Source organism: Heterodontus francisci, chromosome 20, assembly GCF_036365525.1.
Source record: "Heterodontus francisci isolate sHetFra1 chromosome 20, sHetFra1.hap1, whole genome shotgun sequence".
NCBI lineage: Eukaryota > Metazoa > Chordata > Chondrichthyes > Heterodontiformes > Heterodontidae > Heterodontus > Heterodontus francisci.
Genome location: NC_090390.1, coordinates 81730350 through 81752643, shown reverse-complemented (window position 1 = coordinate 81752643; position 22294 = coordinate 81730350). Strand labels below are relative to the sequence as shown.

Sequence of the window (22294 nt, the reverse complement as noted above, 5' to 3'; positions counted from 1 at the left end):
GGGCTTTTCACAGGAGCAGAATTAGATAAAATTTGACACTGAGCCACATGATAAGATATTAGATAGCTGGCCAAAAGATCAAGGATGTTGCTTTTAGTGGGCTTCTTAAAGGAGGAGAGAGGTGGAGAGGTTTAGGTTTTTTGTGAAATGAGCTTTGTGGCAGTTTAAACACTGCTGCTAGTGGGCACGAAAACCTCTTGTCATCAAACCCCAACAACATATCCTTCTATTCCCTTCTCCTCACGGCCCCTAGTTTGACACAAAATGACTGTCTCCCTCAGAGAAGCGGTAAGGATAGCTGGTATGCCACACTGATCCAGTAGTGGCTGACCTTCTGAGATTGGATGTAGCCACACAGTTGCAGCATTGTAGGGAAAGCTTCTCTGTCACTAGCTCTACTTGGTGCTAAAACTGGATCGCCAAAATGGGAACAGTTCTCCAGTGCGACCATCTTCTTGTGCACCACAATTCGCCCCAACTTATGTGAAAGAAAGAGAGAACTTGCATTTATATCACAGCTTTCATGGTGTCAGGTCATCTCAAAGTGCTTGGCTTTTTGAAGTGTAGTCACTGTTGTAATGTAGGAAAATTCAGCAGCCAATTTGCGCACAGCAAGCTCCCACAATCAGCAATGTGATAAATACCCAGATAATCTGCTTTTTTGTGATGTTGGTTGAGGGATAAACATTGGCCAGGACACCAGGGATAACTCCCTTACTTGTCTCTGAAACTGTGCAATGGGATCGCTTATGGCCACCTGAGAGGGCAGATAGTTTAGTATCTCATCTGAATGACAGTACCTCTGACAATGAAGTGCAGTGGTTAGCACCGCAGCCTCACAGCTCCAGCGACCCGGGTTCAGTTCTGGGTACTGCCTGTGTGGAGTTTGCAAGTTCTCCCTGTGACTGTGTGGGTTTCCGCCGGGTGCTCCGGTTTCCTCCCACAGCCAAAGACTTGCAGGTTGATAGGTAAATTGGCCATTGTAAATTGCCCCTAGTGTAGCTAGGTGGTAGGAGAATGGTGGGGATGTGGTAGGGAATATGGGATTAATGTAGGATTAGTATAAACGGGTGGTTGTTGGTTGGCACAGACTTGGTGGGCCAAAGGGCCTGTTTCAGTGCTGCATCTCTAAATGAATAAATAAATGCAATGCTCCCTTGGTACTGCACTGTGAGTGACAGCCTGCATTCTGTACTGGTCTCAGGGGGGAGGGGGGTTGGAATGTGCAAAATAATTGCAGACAACTAATGGGCGACAGTTATCATGCATCTAACAGCCCTAAAACTAGATTATTATCTCATTGCTATTTATGGGACCTTGCTGTATGCAAATAGGCTGGCATGTGACTACACATCATAAAAATGCTTAATTGGCTGTAAAACATTTTGGGACACCCTGAGGTCATGTAAGGCACTATATTAATGCAAGACAGCTAGTCATTCTTTTATTCCCCAGCACTGACATGCTTGATCAGTTTATAGAGGATAACTAAGGAAAGGGTTGGGCCCATCAGCGATGCACAAGGGAACTTATGCGTAGATGCAGAAGATGTGGGCAGGGTTCTTAATGAGTTTTTTGTCTCTGTCTTCACAAAGGAGAGGGTTGATGCAGACATTGTAGTTAAAGAGGAGGAGTGTGAAATATTAGATATGATAAGCATAATGAGAGAGGAGGTACTTGAAAGTGGATAAATCGCCAGGGCCAGATGGATTGAATCCCAGGTTGTTAAAGGAAGCCAGGGAGGAAATAGCAGATGCGTTAAGGATCATCTTCAAATCCTCACTAGATACAGGAGAGGTACCAGATGATTGGAGGTCTGTGAATGTTGTACCATTGTTTAACAAGGGTGCGAGAGATAGGTCAAATAACTATCGGCCGGTCAGTCTGACCTCGGTGGTGGATAAATTGTTAGAAACAATTCTGAGGGACTGAATAAACTGCCACTTAGAAAGGCAGGGATTAATCAGGGATAGTCAGCATGGATTTGTTAAGGGAAGGTCATGTCTTACTAACTTAATTGAGTTTTTTGAGGAAGTAACAAGGAGGATTGATGAGGGTAGTGCAGTGGATGTGGTCTACATGGATTTTAGTAAGGCATTTGACAAGGTCCCGCATGGCAGACTGGTCAGTAAAATGAAAGCCCATGGGATACAGGGGAATGTGGCAGGTTGGATCCAGAATTGGCTCAGGGCCAGGAAACAAAGTGTGTTTTGTGAATGGAAAGCTGTTTCCAATGGCATTCCACAGGGCTCAGTGTTGGGTCCCATGCTATTTGTGGTATATATTAATGATTTGGACATAAATGTGGGAGGCACGATTGGCAAATTTACTGATGACACAAAAATTGGTCGTGTAGTTGATAGTGAAGAGGATAGCTGTAGACTCCAGAAAGAGATCAATGGTTTGGTTGAGTGGATGGAAAAGTGACAAATGGAATTCAATCTGGAGAAGTGTGAGGTAATGCATTTGGGAGGGCAAATAAAGCGAGGGAATACACAATAAACAGAAGGATATTGAGAAGGGTAGAAGAAGTGAGAGACCTTGGAGTGCATGTCCACGGGTCCGTGAAGGTGGCAGGACAGGTAGATAGAGTGGTGAAGAAGGCATATGGAATGCTTTCCTTTATTGGGCGAGGTATAGAATACAAAAACATGGATGTATTGCCGGAACTGTATAAAACCCTGTTGGTTAGGCCACAGCTGGAATATTGCGTACAGTTCTGGTCACCACATTACAAGAAGGACATAATTGCTCTGGAGAGAGTACAGAGGAGATTTACAAGAGAATGTTGCTAGGGCTTGAAAGTTGCAGCTATGAGGAAAGATTGAATAGGCTAGGATTGTTTTGCATAGAACAGAGGAGACTGAGGGATGACTTAATTGAGGTGTACAAAATTATGAGGGGTCTAGATAGAGTAGACAGGAAGGACCTGTATCTCCTAGCGGAGAGGTCAATTACCAGAGGGCACAGATTTAAGGTAGAAGGATTAGAGGGGATATGAGGAAAAACACTTTCACCCAGAGGGTGGTGGGTGTCTAGAATTCACTGCTAGGATTGGTGATGGAGGCGGAAACCCTCAACTCATTTAAAATGTAGCTGGACATGCACTTGAGATGCTATCACCTGGAAGGTTATGGACCAGGTGCTAGAAGGTGGGATTAGATTGGGTGGCTAGTTTTTCTGGCTGGCATGGACACGACGGGCTGAATGGCCTCCTTCTGTGCCGTAATTGTTCTATGGTTCTATATATACATAGATACAACAACAGCTTATATTTATATAGAGCCTGAACATAATAAAATGTCCCAAAATGCTTCACAGGAGCATTATAAAACAATATATGACATCAAGTCATGTAAGGAGATATTAGGTCAGGTGACGAAAAGGAGGAAAGCGAGGTAGAGAGATGTAGGGAGGGTATTCCAGGGGTTGAGGCCAAGGCAGCTGAAGGTGTGTCCACTAATGGTGGAGCGATTAAAATCATGGATGCACAAGAGGCCAGAATCAGAGAAGCACAGATATCTCAGGGGGTTGTGGGGCTGGAGGAGATTACAGAGATAGGGAGGGGCGAGGCCATGGAGGGATATGAAGACAAGGATGAGAATTTTAAAATCAAGACGTTGCCTGACCGGGAGTCAATGTAAGTCAGCGAGTACAGGGGTGATTGGGGAACGGGACATGGTGCAAGTTCAGACACAGGCAGCAGAGTTTTGGATGACCTCAGGTTTATGGAGGGTAGAATGTGGGAGACCAGCCAGGAGTGCATTGGAATAGTCAAGTCTAGAGCTAACAAAGGCATGAATGAGTGTTCCAGTTGCAGATGAGCTGAGACAGGGTGAAGTCGGGCAATGTTACGGAGGTGGAAAAAGGCTGTCTTAGCGATGCATATAAAATATTTTCCAACAGGATGTTGTGTGTCCTCTCAGCTACTCTCTGTGTTCTTCTCTAATCTGAAAGATTCTTCCCAGTTCATGATGCTACCTTCCATGACGGTGCTTCTGATATGACCTTTATCCTCAACCGAGGATTCCCCCCCACTGTTGTTGACAGGGCCTTCAACCGTGTCCGGCCCATTTCCCGTACCTCTACCCTCACCCCTTCCCTTCCCTCCCAGAACCGTGATAGGGTTCCCCTTGTCCTCACTTTCCACCCCATCAGCCTCCATATCCAATAGGACCATCCTCTGCCATTTCCGCCACCTCCAGCGTGATGCCACTACCAAACGAATCTTCCCCTCCCTTCCCCTGTCAGCGTCCCGAAGGGATCGTTCCCTCTGTGACACCCTGGTCCACTCCTCCATTACCCCCACCACCTCGTCCCCGTCCCATGGCACCTTCCCCTGCAATCGCAGGAGGTGTAATACCTGCCCATTTACCTCCTCTCTCCTCACTATCCCAGGCCCCAAACACTCCTTTCAGGTGAAGCAGCGATTTACTTGTACTTCTTTCAATGTAGTATACTGTATTCGTTGCTCACAGTGTGGTCTCCTCTACATTGGGGAGACCAAACGCAGACTGGGTGACCGCTTTGCGGAACACCTCCGCTCAGTCCGCAAGCAGGACCCTGAGCTTCCAGTTGCTTGCCATTTCAACACTACCCCCTGCTCTCATGCTCACATCTCTATCCTGGGCTTGCTGCAGTGTTCCAGTGAACATCAACGCAAGCTCGAGGAACAGCATCTCATTTACCGATTAGGCACACTACATCCTGCCGGACTGAACATTGAGTTCAATAATTTCAGAGCATGACGGGCCCCCCATTTTACTTTTATTTTTAGTTATTTTTTCTTTTTTTCTTTTTTACATTTTTTACTATTTTTTTTTGTTTATTTCATTTCATCTTAGTTTGTTCAGTTTGCTTACCCACTGTTTTTTTCATGTTTGTACTTGCTGCTGTTCAATCTTCAGTCCGTTAACACCCTATCTGTACTAATGCTTTGTCTTTCAACACGCCATCAACATATTGTTTGCCTTTGCTCCATGACCTTCTGGTCAGCTATGTGGCCTTGTCCAATCTACACCTTCTCCTTTGTTATCTCTTGCCCCACCCCCGCCTCACTTGCTTATAACTTTTGACATTTCTAATATTTGCTAGTTCCGAAGTAGGGTCACTGACCTGAAACGTTAACTCTGCTTCTCTTTCCACAGATGCTGCCAGACCTGCTGAGTGGTTCCAGCATTTCTTGTTTTTACTTCCCAGTTCATTGGCATGTTGCCCTTTGACCTCTAGTTGACTGCCACTTGACAGTGGTCTACCTTTGTGCCAAATACAAAACACTTCGGCTGGCATAAGGTTGTCTGATCAAGCAGTGTTGACAGGATTGACGGGAATCGACGTGACAGTGTAAACAAACAAAACGGAGATGTTTATCTGGTGGGAATAGAGGATGTGTCTGTTGTCACCATGATCTGACAGGACCATTTACTTCTTAATGGGCCTTGGGTTGGCCATCATTTTGCAAGCAGATCTATTGGTGACCAGGAAAACGTAAACCACACCTAGGTTTTCAGCTACTCGCCCCCACTGAGGCACATAGACACCTCTTTGACCCCCTCCTCTGTATTTCCTCCTTGGAGTTATTTATACGAGAGCTATGCCCCTCACTCTTCCACCAGGAGGAGTCCATCCAGCCCCTCGAGCCTGTTCTGCCATTCAACTAGATCATGAGTGATCTGTATCTCATTTGCCCGCCTTGGGTCCATAACACTCGATACCCTTACCAATAAAAATCTATCAATATCAGTTTTGAAATTTTCAATTAAGCCCCAGACTCAACAACATTTTGGGGGGAGGGGGTTCCAGATTTCCACTCGCCTTTGTGTGAAGAAGTGCTTCCTGACATCACCCCTGAACAGCCTGGCTCTAATTTTAAAGTTATGCCCCCACCAGAGGAAATAGTTTCTCTCTACCTACCCTATTGAATCCATTAATCATCTTAAACACCTCAACTAGATCATCCCTTAATCTTTTATATTCGAGGGAATACAAGCCTAGTCCATGCAACTGGCTTCATAATTTAACCCTTTTAGCCCCAGTATCATTCTGGTGACTCTGCGCTGCGCCCCTTCCGAAGCCACTATATCTTCTGAATGCTGTGCTCTAAATGGAGTCTAATTAGAGCGTTCTAACTGTTATAAAAGGAAGTTATAACTGTCTCATAAGTGCCACCCCTTTCTATTTCAGCCCTCTTGAGATAAATTTAAAATTATTTTTTGTACTTCGATTGTAAGGGGAGTAGATAGGCGGTTCTGTGGTCGTAAACGAGACTCCCGAATGGTATGTTGCCTCCCAGGTGCACGGGTCAGGGATGTCTCAGATCGGCTGCAGAACATTCTAAAGGGGGAGGGTGAACAGCCAGTTGTCGTTGTGCACATAGGCACCAATGATATGGGTAAAAAACGGGATGAGGTCCTACAAGCAGAATTTAGGGAGTTAGGAGCCAAGTTAAAAAGTAGGACCTCAAACGTAGTAATCTCAGGATTGCGACCAGTGCCACGTGATAGTCAGAGTAGAAATGAAAGAATAGTCAGGATGAATGCGTGGCTTGAGAGATGTTGCAGGAGGGAGGGGTTCAGATTTTTGGGACATTGGGACCGGTTCTGGGGGAGGTGGGACTATTACAAATTGGACGGTCTACACCTGGGCCGGACTGGAACCAATGTCCTTGGGGGTGCTTTTGCTAACGCTGTTGGGGAGGGTTTAAACTAATGTGGCAGGGGGATGTGAACCAAATGAGGTCAGTGAACAGTAAGGAGGTAGTAACTAAAGCCTGTAAGGAACTAGATAATGAAGTCAGCGTGACTAAGGGAAAGAGTAGACAGGGAGCAGATGATGAACGCAAAGGGACTGGTGGTCTGAGGTGCATTTGTTTTAATGCAAGAAGTGTAGTAGGTAAGGCAGATGAACTTAGGGCCTGGATTAGTACCTGGGAGTATGATGTTATTGCTATTACTGAGACTTGGTTGAGGGAAGGGCATGATTGGCAACTAAATATCCCAGGATATCGATGCTTCCGGCGGGATAGAGAGGGAGGTAAAAGGGGTGGAGGAGTTGCAGTACTGGTCAAAGAGGATATCACAGCTATGCTGAAGGAAGGCACTATGGAGGACTCGAGCAGTGAGGCAATATGGGCAGAACTCAGAAATAGGAAGGGTGCGGTAACAATGTTGGGGCTGTACTACAGGCCTCCCAACAGCGAGCGTGAGATAGAGGTACAAATATGTAAACAGATTATGGAAAGATGTAGGAGCAACAGGGTGGTGGTGATAGGAGATTTTAATTTTCCCAACATTGACTGGGATTCACTTAGTGTTAGAGGTCCAGATGGAGCAGAATTTGTAAGGAGCATCCAGGAGGGTTTTCTAGAGCAGTATGTAAATAGTCCAACTCGGGAAGGGGCCATACTGGACCTGGTGTTGGGGAATGAGCCCGGCCAGGTGGTTGACGTTTCAGTAGGGGACTACTTTGGGAATAGTGATCACAATTCCGTAAGTTTTAGAATACTCATGGACAAAGACGAGAGTGGTCCCAAAGGAAGAGTGCTAAATTGGGGGAAGGCCAACTATACCAAAATTCGGCAGGAGCTGGGGAATGTAGATTGGGAGCAGCTGTTTGAAGGTAAATCCACATTTGATATGTGGGAGGCTTTTAAAGAGAGGTTGATTAGCGTGCAGGAGAGACATGTTGCTGTGAAAATGAGGGATAGAAATGGCAAGATTAGGGAACCATGGATGACAGGTGAAATTGTGAGACTAGCTAAGAGGAAAATGGAAGCCTACATAATGTCTAGGTGGCTGAAGAAAGACGAAGCTTTGAAAGAATATCGGGAATGTAGGACCAATCTGAAACGAGGAATTAAGAGGGCTAAAAGGGGTCATGAAATATCTTTAGCAAACAGGGTTAAGGAAAATCCCAAAGCCTTTTATTCATATATAAGGAGCAAGAGGGTAACTAGAGAAAGGATTGGCCCACTCAAGGACAAAGGAGGAAAGTTATGCCTGGAGTCAGAGAAAATGGGTGAGATTCTAAACGAGTACTTTGCATCGGTATTCACCGAGGAGAGGGACATGACGGATGTTGAGGTGAGGGACAGATGTTTGATTACTCTAGGTCAAGTCGGCATAAGGAGGGAGGAAGTGTTGGGTATTCTAAAAGGCATTAAGGTGGACAAGTCCCCAGGTCCGGATGGGATCTATCCCAGGTTACTGAGGGAAGCGAGAGAGGAAATAGCTGGGGCCTTAACAGATATCTTTGCAGCATCCTTAAACACGGGTGAGGTCCCGGAGGACTGGAGAATTGCTAATGTTGTCCCCTTGTTTAAGAAGGGTAGTAGGGAAAATCCAGGTAATTATAGACCGGTGAGCCTGACGTCAGTGGTAGGGAAGCTGCTGGAGAAGATACTGAGGGATAGGATCTATTCCCATTTGGAAGAAAATGGGCTTATCAGTGATAGGCAACATGATTTTGTGCAGGGAAGGTCATGTCTTACCAACTTAATAGAATTCTTTGAGGAAGTGACAAAGCTGATTGATGAGGGAAGGGCTGTAGATGTCATATACATGGACTTCAGTAAGGCGTTTGATAAGGTTCCCCATGGTAGGCTGATGGAGAAAGTGAAGTTGCATGGGGTCCAGGGTGTACTAGCTAGATGGATAAAGAACTGGCTGGGCAACAGGAGACAGAGAGTAGCAGTAGAGGGGAGTTTCTCAAAATGGAGACGTGTGACCAGTGGTGTTCCACAGGGATCCGTGCTGGGACCACTGTTGTTTGTGATATACATAAATGATTTGGAGGAAAGTATAGGTGGTCTGATTAGCAAGTTTGCAGACGACACTAAGATTGGTGGGGTAGCAGATAGTGAAGGGGACTGTCAGAGAATACAGCAGAATATAAATAGATTGGAGAGTTGGGCAGAGAAATGGCAGATGGAGTTCAATCAGGGCAAATGCGAGGTGATGCATTTTGGAAGATCTAATTCAAGAGTGAATTATACAGTAAATGGAAATGTCCTGGGGAAAATTGATGTACAGAGAGATTTGGGTGTTCAGGTCCATTGTTCCCTGAAGGTGGCAACGCAGGTCAATAGAGTGGTCAAGAAGGCATACGGCATGCTTTCCTTCATCGGACGGGGTATTGAGTACAAGCGTTGGCAGGTCATGTTACAGTTGTATAAGACTTTGGTTCGGCCACATTTGGAATACTGCGTGCAGTTCTGGTCGCCACATTACCAAAAAGATGTAGATGCTTTGGAGAGGGTGCAGAGGAGGTTCACCAGGATGTTGCCTGCTATGGAGGGCACTAGCTATGAAGAGAGGTTGAGCAGATTAGGATTATTTTCATTGGAAAGACAGAGGTTGAGGGGGGACCTGATTGAGGTGTACAAAATCATGAGAGGTATAGACAGGGCGGATATCAAGAAGCTTTTTCCCAGAGTGGGGGATTCAATTACTAGGGGTCACGAGTTCAAAGTGAGAGGGGAAAAGTTTAGGGGGGATATGCGTGGAAAGTTCTTCACTCAGAGGGTGGTGGGTGCCTGGAACACGTTGCCAGCGGAGGTGGTAGACGCGGGCACGATAGCGTCTTTTAAGATGTATCTAGACAGATACATGAATGGGCAGGAAGCAAAGAGATACAGACCCTTAGAAAATAGGCGACATGTTTAGATAGAGGATCTGGATCGGCGCAGGCTTGGAGGGCCGAAGGGCCTGTTCCTGTGCTGTAATTTTCTTTGTTCTTTGTTCTTTGCACTTGTCCACCAGCTTTTAGTGATTTCTGTACTTGGGCCCTTAAAACTCCCTGCTCCTGCACAGTTCCTAGCTTCTCGACATTTAGACAACACTCTGCTCTATATTTCTTGGGTATGTCTAGCGGTGGGGGATGGGTGGACATGGAGACTGGCTCTGGAGTGAAGCGATAGTTGGTGAACTGCGTATAAAGAAAACATTTTCAATGAACCAGCTGCACTAACAGCTTGCACAGGCCATTCTTCTTTTACATGGTCCATCTCTGACACTTCCCTTCCCTTCCTCGACTTCTCTGTCTCCATCTCTGGGGATAGGTTGTCTACCAATATCCATTATAAGCCCACTGACTCCCACAGCTACCTCGACTACACTTCTTCACACCCTACCTCCTGTAAGGACTCCATTCCATTCTCCCAGTTTCTCCGTCTCCGACGCATCTGCTCTGATGATGCTACCTTCCATGACGGTGCTTCTGATATGACCTCCTTTTTCCTCAACCGAGGATTTCCCCCCAGTGTGGTTGACAGGGCCCTCAACCGTGTCCGACCCATTCCCCGCACCTCTACCCTCACCCCTTCCCCTCCCTCCCAGAACCGTGACAGGGTTCCCCTTGTCCTCACTTTTCATCCCACCAGCCTCCATATCCAAAGGATCATCCTCCGCCATTTTCGCCACCTCCAGCGTGATGCCACTACCAGTCGCATCTTCCCCTCCCTTCCCCTGTCAGCATTCCGAAGGGATCGTTCCCTCCGCGACACCCTGGTCCACTCCTCCATTACCCCCACCACCTCGTCCCCGTCCCAGGGCACCTTCCCTTGCAATCGCAGGAGGTGTAATACCTGCCCATTTACCTCCTCTCTCCTCACTATCCCAGGCCCCAAACACTCCTTTCAGGTGAAGCAGCGATTTACTTGTACTTCTTTCAATGTAGTATACTGTATTCGCTGCTCACAGTGTGGTCTCCTCTACATTGGGGAGACCAAGCGCAGACTGGGTGACCGCTTTGCGGAACATCTCCGCTCAGTCCGCAAGCAGGACCCTGAGCTTCCGGTTGCTTGCCATTTCAACACTCCCCCCTGCTCTCATGCTCACATCTCTGTCCTGGGATTGCTGCAGTGTTCCAGTGAACATCAACGCAAGCTCGAGGAACAGCATCTCATCTACCGATTAGGCACACTACAGCCTGCCGGACTGAACATTGAGTTCAATAATTTCAGAGCATGACAGCCCCCCACTTTACTTTCATTTTTCGTCATTTTTAGTTATTTTTTCTTCCTTTTTTTTGCATTCCTTTTTGCATTTTTTACAATCTTTTTTTGCATTTATTTCATTTCATCTTAGTTTGTTCAGTTTGCTTACCCACTGTTTTTTTCAGGTTGTTTTTCTTCAGGTTTGCACTTGCTGATGTTCTATATTCAGTATATTCACACCTAATCTGTACTAATGCTTTGTCTTTCAAAACACCATTAACATATTGTTTGCCTTTGCTCCGTGACCTTTTGGTCAGCTATGTGGCCTGGTCCAATCTGCACCTTCTCCTTTGTTATCTCTTGCCCAACCCCCACCTCACTTGTTTATAATCTGTGACTTTTCTAATATTTGTCAGTTCCGAAGAAGGGTCACTGACCCGAAACGTTAACTCTGCTTCTCTTTCCACAGATGCTGCCAGACCTGCTGAGTGAATCCAGCATTTCTTGTTTTTGATTCAGATTTCCAGCATCCGCAGTATTTTGCTTTTATTCTTCTCCTCATGCCTTGAGACCTCGAGACCCCCTCCACCAACATCTGAGAACGGGACACTAGAGTCTAGCAGTTCAGTGTTCAAACTGCAAGAGGCCAGACACACAACAGAGGCTGCATCACCCCCTTCGTTGGCACCTGAGGGTAGCCATGCTATGACTGCCCCATGGCAGGGAGGCGAGGACTCAAAAGATCATGGCAGCCCAGCACTCTAAAAACAGCACTCGCACCTTTGAGTCAGAAGGTTGCGGGTTCAAGTTCCACTCCAGAGATTTGAGCACAAATTCTAGCTGATACTCGCAGTGCTGTACTGAGGGAGTGCTGCACTGTCAGATGAGGCATTTATCTGCTCTCGCAGATGAATGTAAAAGATCCTATGACATTTCTTTGAAGAAGAGTTCTCCCTAGTGTCCTGGCCGACATTTATACCTCAATCAACGTCAATAAAAACTGATGATCTGGTTGTTCATCTCACAGCTGTTTGCGGGATCTTGCTGTGCACAAATTGGCTACCACATTTCCTACATCACAAGAGTGTCTACACTTCAAAAAAGTTATTAATTGGCTATAAAGTTCTTTGAAAGGCTAGAATTTCCATAGCGCCTTTCACTGCTTCAGGACTTCACAAAGTGCTTGACAACCAATGAAGTACTTTCCTCCTATCATCACTGTTGTTCTGGAGGAAACACGGCAGCCAATTTGCGCACAGCAAGCCCCCACAATCAGCAATGCGATAATGATCAGATAATCTGTTGTAGTGATATTGATTGAGGGATAAATATTGGCCAGGACACAAGGGAGAACTCCCTCACTCTTCTCCGAAATAGTGCCATGGGTTCCTTTATAACCATCTGAGAGGACAGCTGAGGCTTTAACTTAACATCTCATGCAAAAGACGGCACCTCTGAAGTGCAGCCTTACACTAGCATGCCAGCCTGGATTTTGTGCTCAAGTTTCTGCAGGTGGATTTGATTCCACAACCTGTTGCTTTAGAAGTAACAGTACACTGAGCCAGCATGGTCCTCTAAACTTACACCATCCTTTATCACAAGTCACAAGACACAAGTCAGGAGTGTGATGGAATACTCTCCACTTGCCTGGATGGGTGCCGCTCTGACTACACTCAAGAAGCTCAACATCATCCAGGACAAAGCAGCCGATTTGACTGGCAACCCATCCACAAACGTTCACTCCCTCCACCACCGACACACAGTGGCAGCAGTGTGTCCCATCTACAAGATGCACTGCAGCAACGCACCAAGGCTCCTTAGACAGCACCTTCCAAACCCACGACCTCTACCAACTAGAAGGACAAGGGCAGCAAATGCATGGGAACACCACCACCTGCAAGTTCCCCTCCAAGCCACACACAATCCTGACTTGGAACTATGTCACCGTTCCTTCACTGTCGCTGGGTCAAAATCCTGGAACTCCCTTCCTAACAGCACTGTGGGTGTACCTACACCACATGGCCTGCAGCGGTTCAAGAAGGCAGCTCACCACCATCTTCTCAAGGGCAGTTAGGGATGGGAAATAAATGCTGGACTAGCCAGCGATACCTACATCCCATGAACAAATAAAAAACCCCCCACAAACTCCAATATTCCATTCTACACACACTCCACCTTCACTGCCTCTTCACTGTGTTTTAATCAACTTATTCTCCACGCCACTCTGAAACTGACTATTATGGCTCTTTCAGTGATTGCCACTCTCTCACTGTAGAAAAGCAAACCTTGCCTGGTCTGCATTGATGCTGGAATTGGAAACTGAATGAGCTGAAGGTCATAGTTGCAACCTTATTTGCCAATAGTCCGTGCAGCAAGGGTGCAACCCAAACCACTATCCCACCTCACCCACTCACCACACTCCACCACCTGCCCCCAAACCCCTTCTAATTTAGGTACTGGCTTGCATAGGTAAGGTTTCCCAGGACAGTGCCACCTGGTGCACAGGCTGAACCTTTGCGTATCTGATGCTTATCATTTTAGGTCAGGAGACACTGAGGGCGGAATCTTCCTGGTCCTTCAGGGGCGGGCTTCAAGATGGGGCTGGGATGAATTTCTGGTCGGTGGTCCGACGCCTTCCCGCCTCCTGCTGACCTTCCCAGCAGCGGGTCACCACCTGCAGAGGCTACCCGCCCAGCAGCAGTGGCTAGCCAACCTGCATAATTCAGTGCCCATTTGTGGGCTGATTGGGGATCTTCTGTGTGACTGACGGGGATTCCCCTCCCCACACTCACTGAGGGCCAAGCCTGGCAGGTGCCTGGTGGCAGCTGGTCATGGGGGCTCACAAGGCCTCCAATATTAACCCCTCCCCCCGGAGCCGTACCATTAACAGGCCGGAGCTCCAGCCACCCGCCATTCTTGGAGGGCTTTCCCCTCCACACAGGTGAATTGGCAGTATGGTCACTGTTTATTTAGGTGAAGCAGATACCTCTTCAAGATGGAGGCACCCTCGCGCGATGGTGCCCACCTCTGGCGATGGGGTTGTCGTCCTTCCAAGGCTGCAGCCTCTCTGATTGGACCTGCAGCCTCAGGAACCCACCCACCTTTCTCAATTGGACAGTGGACCGGGAGGTGTCCTCTTAATTGGCTGCCTCCGGGGAGATCCTGCACTCTAACCGAATGGTGTCGGGACCCGGAAATGGCCGAAGAGTAGAAGATTCCGCCCCAAGGCAGCAACCAGTCATGTTACTAATAAAGACTTCAGGTTTGGAAATTCTGCCTCGGGCTGCTCCTTGACGAGGTGGGAAGGGAGTGAAATTTGGCTTTGCCGGAAGAGGCAAATGAGCGATTGCAAATCAGAAATCATGGTTTTGACCCTTTCTGATTGACTTCAATGCAAAAGAAAATCAAGCAGGTTTTAAAACATGGCAAACAAACAACCTGCATTCCCATGTCCAATATTCTTATAATTAATGAACTAAATTTTCAAAGAAGTTAACAACAAAAGCACCACTTTTTTGACCTCCCCATGATTTTTCTCCTGGGTTTTGTTTGCAGCAGTGCCCTGGCGATCAGTCCTTAATTCCTGGCGAATCCAGACCAATCTTGGAAAGCTGGCAACCTCTACTTCAACCTATGACCTTAACCCCCCGCCCTCATGTCCCCTCTTTATTTCAGGCTTTAATGATTGGCTCCAATCCAAGCCATCCACAGACTTGTGATAGCCTAAGGCTGGCTTTTACTTGAAATGAGCTATGGTGCAGAATCCACTTTCTCTCCAACCCTAATTTTCCACCAATAATTAAAATAAAGATGATTTCTGTAATATATGGAGCCCTGAAATGGAATGCTGTGAAGTGGTTTGGCCATTAAGTACCAAAGATTAATCTTACTGATTTAAAAGCAGTGTTTTTTTTTGAACATTTAAACATCGACACAGCTTTCAAGTTAAGCAATTCTGAAACAAATACATTACAGATTTCATAGAGTCAGATTTCCCAATTACTTTATGGAACTCTAGTTTTTTTTTTAAAAAAGCGAATGTGTTCACGGTCCATGTTGATACTCTTCTCACAGGCCCTGATTTCAACAGGCCCCCGCTCGGCGTGCACCAGGGAGGAGGGGAGGGTTAAAATAACATGAGCCAGTTAGCTACTCACTCTGATCCCATTATATTCCTGCCATGTCCCCATAGTAACCTGCTCTTTTGATAAGCAGACAGGACACCCAAAGGAAGGAAGCGGGGTCCAGTCTGTTATTTCAAACTGAGGCCTGAGCTGGGTGGGGGGTAATGGTAGCAGGTAGGGGGAGGGGGAGGACGAGGAAGGGGGTCAACATCAGCTCCCCTGTCAGGTCCAACCTGCCGGGAGATGGATCCTGAGCCAAAGGAGGCCCAGAGGTTGCAATCTAGGCCCCACACAATTGCAACCTGACCCCGCCCTACTCCCAAGATCAACTCCCCCTCTCGATTGCGACCCAACCTCAACCCGATCATATCCCCCGATCACCTGTCCTTATCACAGCCGGAGAGTCAACCCCACCGATCAGCCCCTGATCACCTGTCCTTATCACAGCCGGAGTCAACCCCACCGATCAACCCCTGATCGCGACACAACCCCCAAACCCCGTCGACTACACCCAATCACGCCCCCTCCCCACGATCGTGACCTGACTCTCCGATCGCGGCCAGACTTTTACTGACTGCCGGGGCAGGCATCGTCCGCACGGGTCCACCTCTGTAACCTCTTGCTCCAAGTCCCTGACAGTCTGTCAATTTGGCTGGCAGGAATCTGCAGCAGATTATTTAAATCCGGCCCTGCTGATCCATATCCCTGCACTCTCCCATACCTTCCCCTTCACCCCTTAATATCCAAGTCATTGCGCCTGACATCACTGAAGGAGTTTATTCAGCCCATTGTGCCCTGTGCTGGCTCTTTGAAGGAGCTACGCAGTCTATTACTGCTAAAAATATAAATGGGAGCTTTGCTTGTTCCTCTGCCTGTTGTTAGCATTTGACCCACTGCCCCCGCGTCCCACAGACCTCTGCCAGTCACCCTCCGATGAGCCAGGGCAGATGGGGCTCTTCTGTGATCCCGAACAACTTGGTGTTTTTCTGTAGATTAATCACAACCCATTGGACGGAGGGAGAGGGGGCACTGAGAAACGAGGACCTTGAACAAGTTTTTATCTCCAGCATTTCTGCTAGCATGCTGAACGAAGAAGGATCAAAGGGAGGAATGACTCACCGAATTCACTCGCGCAAAAGTGCTCCAGAATGACGTCTGCCTTCATCTCATTGTCACACGGAGGGCAAATCTTCGAGACTGCAGTGAGGGCACAAGCAAAATCAGAGGTTTAGGTTTGACCAAGAAGATATAACCCAACATCAATCTGATTCGCTATAAACACAAACCAGCTGGCACACTCAGTCTGCTCAGTGTGGGAGTCAACCTGGGAACATATCACCCTGGACACCAGAGTGGGGAAGAACAGGTCTCCTGAACCTAGCTGGATCGAAACCAACAGCAAACTTCCTCCTTCAATCTATTTACTGCAACATTTCAATGATTCTAGAATTACATTGAATTTGCAGCACAGAAACAGGCCATTCAGCCCAACTGGTCCATGCCGGTGTATACTCCACATAAGCATCAACACGGACACAATAACAACTTGCATTTATACAGCACCTTTAATAGAAAGACTTGCATTTATATAGCACCTCTCAAGGCCTCAGGGCATCCCAAAGCACTTTACAGCCACTGAAGTAATGTATTGAAATGTAGCCACTGTTGTAATATAGGAAACGCAGCAGCCAATTTGCACACAGCAAGATCCCACAAACAGCAATGAGATAATAACCAGATAGTCTGTTTGAGTGATGTTGGTTGAGGGGTAAATATTGGCCCCCCACATTGTGAGGAACTCCTTTGCTCTTCTTCGTATAGTGTCTTGGGATCTTTTATGTTTACCTGGGAGGGCGGACAGGCCCTTGGTTTAATGTCTAATCCAAAACAGGGCACCTCCAACATTGCAGCACTCCCTCTGTTTGACATATAAACTCGTTCAAAAGCACTTCATAGGAACGTGATCAGACAATATTTGACACCAAGCCACATAAGGAGATATTAGGAAAGGCGACCAAAAGCTTGGTCAAAGAAGTGGGTTTTAAATAGTCTTAAAGGAGGAGAGAGTAGAGAGGTGAAGAGGTTTAAGGAGAGAATTCCAGAGATTGGGGCCTACATGGCAGAAGTCTGGGCTGCCAATGGTGGAGTGAAAGAAGTGGAGAATGCACAAAAGGCCAGAGTTGGAGGAATGCAGAGATCTTGGCGGGCTGTAGGACTGGCGGAGGTTACAGAGATAAGGAGTGGTGAGGTCACGGAAGGTTACGAACATATGAATTAGGAGCATTCGGCCCCTTCGAACCTGCTCCGTTATTTAATAAGATCAAGGCTGACCTGATTGTGGCCTAACTCCATTTTCCCGCCTACCCCCCGATACCCTTTGACTCCCTTGTTAGTTAAGAATTTATCTACCTCCGCCTTAAAAATATTCAATGACCCTGCCTCCGCCGCTCTCTGGGGAAGGCAGTTCCAAAGACTCCCAACCCTCTGAGAGAAAAAATTTCTCCTCATCTCCGTCTTAAATTGGCGACCCCTTATTTTTAAACTGTGTCCCCTAGTTCTAGTCTCTCCCACAAGGGGAAACATCCTTTCTGCATCCACCCTGTCAAGGCCCTTTAGGATTTTATATGTTTCAATAAGATCACCTCTCATTCTTCTAAACTCCAATGGATACAGACCGAACCTGTCCAACCTTTCTTCATAAGATAACACCCCCATCCCAGGTTTCAGTCAGTGAACCTTCTCTGCACTGCCTCTAGTGCATTTATATCCTTTCTGAGATAAGGAGAGCAAAAACACAAGGATAAGAGTTTCTATATTGGTGCTGAAGTAATGGGTAACTGGGTGTACAGACTTGGCGTATTAATGGTTAGAATTGAATAGCAGAGAAATTCTGTCCTTACTCTCGTACCATGCCCTGCCAATTTGTTTGGCAAGCTGATGTGGACAGGTGGCTTGGGGAAGTGACTCTTCCCTGCCTCCTGCTGCTTTCCTCCCGCACTCCCCAAGTACATGCTCTGCAGGCACCTTGTGATTTTGAGACGACTATTAACAGCACAGAATTAAAGGAAGGAGTGAAAGAAAAGAAGACTTGCATTTTTATTGCGCCTTTCACTACCGGATGCCTCAAAGCGCTTTACAGCCCAAGAAGCATTTTAAGTGTAGGAAACACAACAGTCAACTTATGGACAACAAACAGCAATGTGATAATGACCAGATAATCTGCTTTTGTAACGTTGATTGAGGGATAAAGATTGGTCATGACACCGGAGTTAACTCTCCTACTTATCTTCAAAATAGTGCCATGGGATCTTTTACATCCCCACTCCCCCTTCCCCCGTGCAGGCAGATGGGGCCTCAGTTTAACATCTCATCCAAAAGACAGTATATCCAACAGTGCAGCACTCCCACAGTGCTGCACTGGAGTGTCAGCCTTTATTCATGTGCTCAAGCCCTGGAGTGCGACTTAAACCCAGAACCTTATGACTCAGAGGTAAGACATGCTACCAACTGAGGCACAGCTGACACACAAGCAAAACAGTAGGTTTTTGGGCTCAAATTAAATTCAAGTTTTAAACAAAATTAAGAACTGAACATCTTAGATCCCTTAAATTCTAGCAAAGCCTGAGATTATATCTAGTAGACTTAATTAAATTGAGCTTAATTCAAATATTAAAACATTGTTATCTTAAATCTCGCTAAATTAAATTACTTCATGGCTATAACATTATCCCTGACCCTAGATACTGTTCAGATGAAACGTACTCCCAGTACACAGAAAACATGTAGCTCAGTTACTGGTGGGAAAGAGCTGCATTTCCAACAGAAAGATAAATCACACGCAGATGATGTTAAACCAGGGCCCTATCTGCCCTCTCAGGTGGGTGTAAGAGATCCCACGGCCACTATTTCGAAGAAGAGCAGGGGAGTTCTCCCCGGTATCCTGGCCAATATATTTCCCTCAACCAACGTCACTGAAAAATAAACAGATTATCTGGGCAGTATCACATTACTGTTTGTGGGAGCTTACTGTGCACAAATTGATTGTTTCTTTATTCATTTCAGGGCTGTGAGCATCACTGGCAAGATAAACATTTATTGCCCATCGTAAATTGCCCTTGAGAAGGTGGTGGTGATCCACTTTTGTGAATGCAGCTGAGTGGCTTGCTGGGCCATTTCAGAGGGCAGCTAAAAGTCAACCACATTGCTGTGGGTCTGGAGTCACATGTAGGCCAGACCAGGTAAGGACAGCAGATTTCCTTCCCCAAAGGACATTAGTGAACCAGATGGGTTTTTATGACAATGCTGACTGGAAACTTGCCCCCTGGTTGAAAACTTCCACCAATAATTGTTTATTTTAATTGAGCCTTGAGTGCTGGTGTAGTAGCCAGCTGTAGCTTGTGCATTTATCAGTTCCATGCCACCTAACCTACTCTAATACATCTTGGGAGTATTCATTATAAACAGAGTTTTCTGCAAAGCGCACACTTAAATCATCCCTTCAAATAACTGTATATAGTTGCCTTCAGTTTAGTTTAGAGATACAGCACTGAAACAGGCCCTTCGGCCCATCGAGTCTGTGCCGACCATCAACCACCCATTTATACTAATCCTACACTAATTCCATATTCCTACCACATCGCCACCTGTCCCTATATTTCCCTACCACCTACCTATACTAGGGGCAATTGCTAATGGTCAATTTACCTATCAACCTGCAAGTCTTTTGGCTTGTGGGAGGAAACCGGAGCACCCGGAGGAAACCCACGCAGACACAGGGAGAACTTGCAAACTCCACATCGGCAGTACCCAGAATTGAACCCGGGTCGCTGGTGCTGTGAGGCTGCGGTGCTAACCACTGCGCCACTGTGCCGCCCACTTAAGTGAACATCCATTCAGAATCAAAATAAAAGCAAAATACTGCAGATGCTGGAAATGTGAAATAAAAACAAGAAATGCTAGGGGACTAGCATCACCAGAGGGTGGTGACGGTCTGGAATGCCCTGCCTGGGAAGGTGGTAGATGCAGGTTGCCTCACATCCTTTAAAAAGTACCTGGATGAGCACTTGGCACGTCATAACATTCAAGGCTATGGGCCAAGTGCTGGCAAATGGGATTAGGTAGACAGGTCAGGTGTTTTTAATGCATCGGTGCAGACTCGATGGGCCGAAGGGCCTCTTCTGCACTGTATTATTCTGTGATTCTGTGAAATACTCAGCAGGTCTGGCAGCATCTGTGGAGAGAGAAGCAGAGTTAACGTTTCAGGCCAGTGATGAAGGGTCAGTGACCTGAAACATTAACTCTGCTTCTCTCTCCACAGATGCCGCCAGACCTGCTGAGTATTTCCAGCATTTCTTGTTTGTGATCCATTCAGAATCACCGAGCACCATTCAGTAACTTTGGTGTGATATGATAACACTCACTCAAAGGGAATGATGAATCTATACAGAGAACTTCTTAATTCACAATTCTCTCCCATTGTCTATTCTTATATATATAATATATATACTTAGAGATAATAGCCATAAATAAAAGGTGTTTCATTCTTAGCTGTTGCTGTTTTCCCCTGAGGTCAGGCAACCCCAGATGGGCTGAATCCCAGAATCCTAATGCACAAGGACTTCTCCCCATCACTGATATCCTGTGAGTGGTCTGTTGTCAAGGGAGACCCAACATGGTTGCTTTTGGTTGGGGGTTAAAAAATTAAATTAGCATCTTCAATAAAATCATCAAGCCAGATCTACCCGCAACAGGAATATTCTTTGTAATACACCAATTCTGGCCTCTTGCACATCCCCGATTTTAATCCCTTCACCATTGGCGGCTTTGCCTTCACTTGCTGAGGCCCTAAGCTCTGGAACTCTCTCCCTATCTCCACCTCTTAACTTTCTTTTCTCCTTTGAAATGCTCCTTAAAACTCACCTCCTGACTCCCCAAAGCCTGTCCACTATCTACAAGGCACAAGTTAGGTTTGTGATGGAATACTCTTCACTTGCCTGGATGAGTGCAGTTCCAACACCACTCAAGAAGGTCGACACCATCCAGGCCAAAGCAGCCTGCTTGACTGGTACCTCATTCACTAACATTCACTCCCTCCACCACCGACGCACAGTGGCAGCAGTGTGTACCATCTACAAGATGCACTGCAGCAACGCACCAAGGCTCCTTAGACAGCACCTTCCAAACCCATGACCTCTACCAACGAGAAGAACAAGGGCAGCAAATGCATGGGAACACCACCACCTGCAAGTTCCCCTCCAAGTCACACATCATCCTGACTTGGAACTATATCGCTATTCCTTCACTGTCGCTGGGTCAAAATCCTGGAACTCCCTTCCTAACAGCACTGTGGGTGTACCTACCCCACATGGACTGCAGCGTTTCAAGAAGGCAGCTCACCACCAGCTTCTCAAGGGTAATTAGGGATGAGCAATAAATGCTGGCATAGCCAATGACACCCACACCCCATGAATGAATAAAAAAAACGTACCACTTTGTCCAAGCTTCTTATATAGCTCTTGGAAACACTCTTGTGAAGCACTTTGGTATAATTTTATTATGTTGACGGTGCTATATAAGTGCAAGTTGTTGTTGGTGAATAGAGAAAGGGAAGAAAAAGGCAGTCCTTACTAGTTAAAACAGAAAGTGCTGGAAATAATCAGCAGGTCTGTTTCTGAAGAAGAGTCATATCTGACCTGAAACGTTAACTCTGTTTTTCTCTCCACAGATGCTGCCAGACCTGCTGAGTATTTCCAACACTTTCGGTTTTTGTTTCAGATTTCCAGCATCTGCAGTATTTTCCTTTTATTTTAGTCCCTACTGTAGACTTTGCTTCCTTTGGTAGAATTGCAAATCTGAGAGGGGTACATCTCCTTTGTAACGCTTTGGAAAACCCAAACAAATTTAGGTTTGATTCGGATAACATTGCTTATTCCATTCGACCTGTGCAGGTGTATTAGGCGCACTGCGGAAGTACGCTTGAGGCTTTCTAGCTCAGTAACACAACCACTGTGCTACCATTCCACTGCTGAATTCTTCACTAGTGACAATATAAGTATTAACTCCTTAATACCGTTACACATCAATCATGCTCTGTCTGCATGTTTTTGCATCTCACAAAAATCGTGTTGGCATCTTTTGGAGTATGGTATAATTTTTAACCTTTCCAACACCTGCTTTATGCTCAAAGTCCTACATGTGTTGGCAAGAAGCTAAATTGGACATTAGTGAGTGGTTCATG

The 22294-nt window shown here is 46.4% G+C and overlaps 1 protein-coding gene across 1 annotated transcript in view; it reads right to left on the bottom strand.

The window, feature by feature from the left end:
- The window catches only part of sfrp5 (secreted frizzled-related protein 5), a 106401-nt gene that overhangs the window by 71408 nt on the left and 12699 nt on the right, over positions 1 to 22294 (bottom strand). Inside the window, exon 2 of the mRNA XM_068053126.1 lies at positions 16177 to 16254. Coding sequence (XP_067909227.1) covers positions 16177 to 16254 — 78 coding nt within the window. The remainder of the gene's footprint in view (positions 1 to 16176; positions 16255 to 22294) is intronic.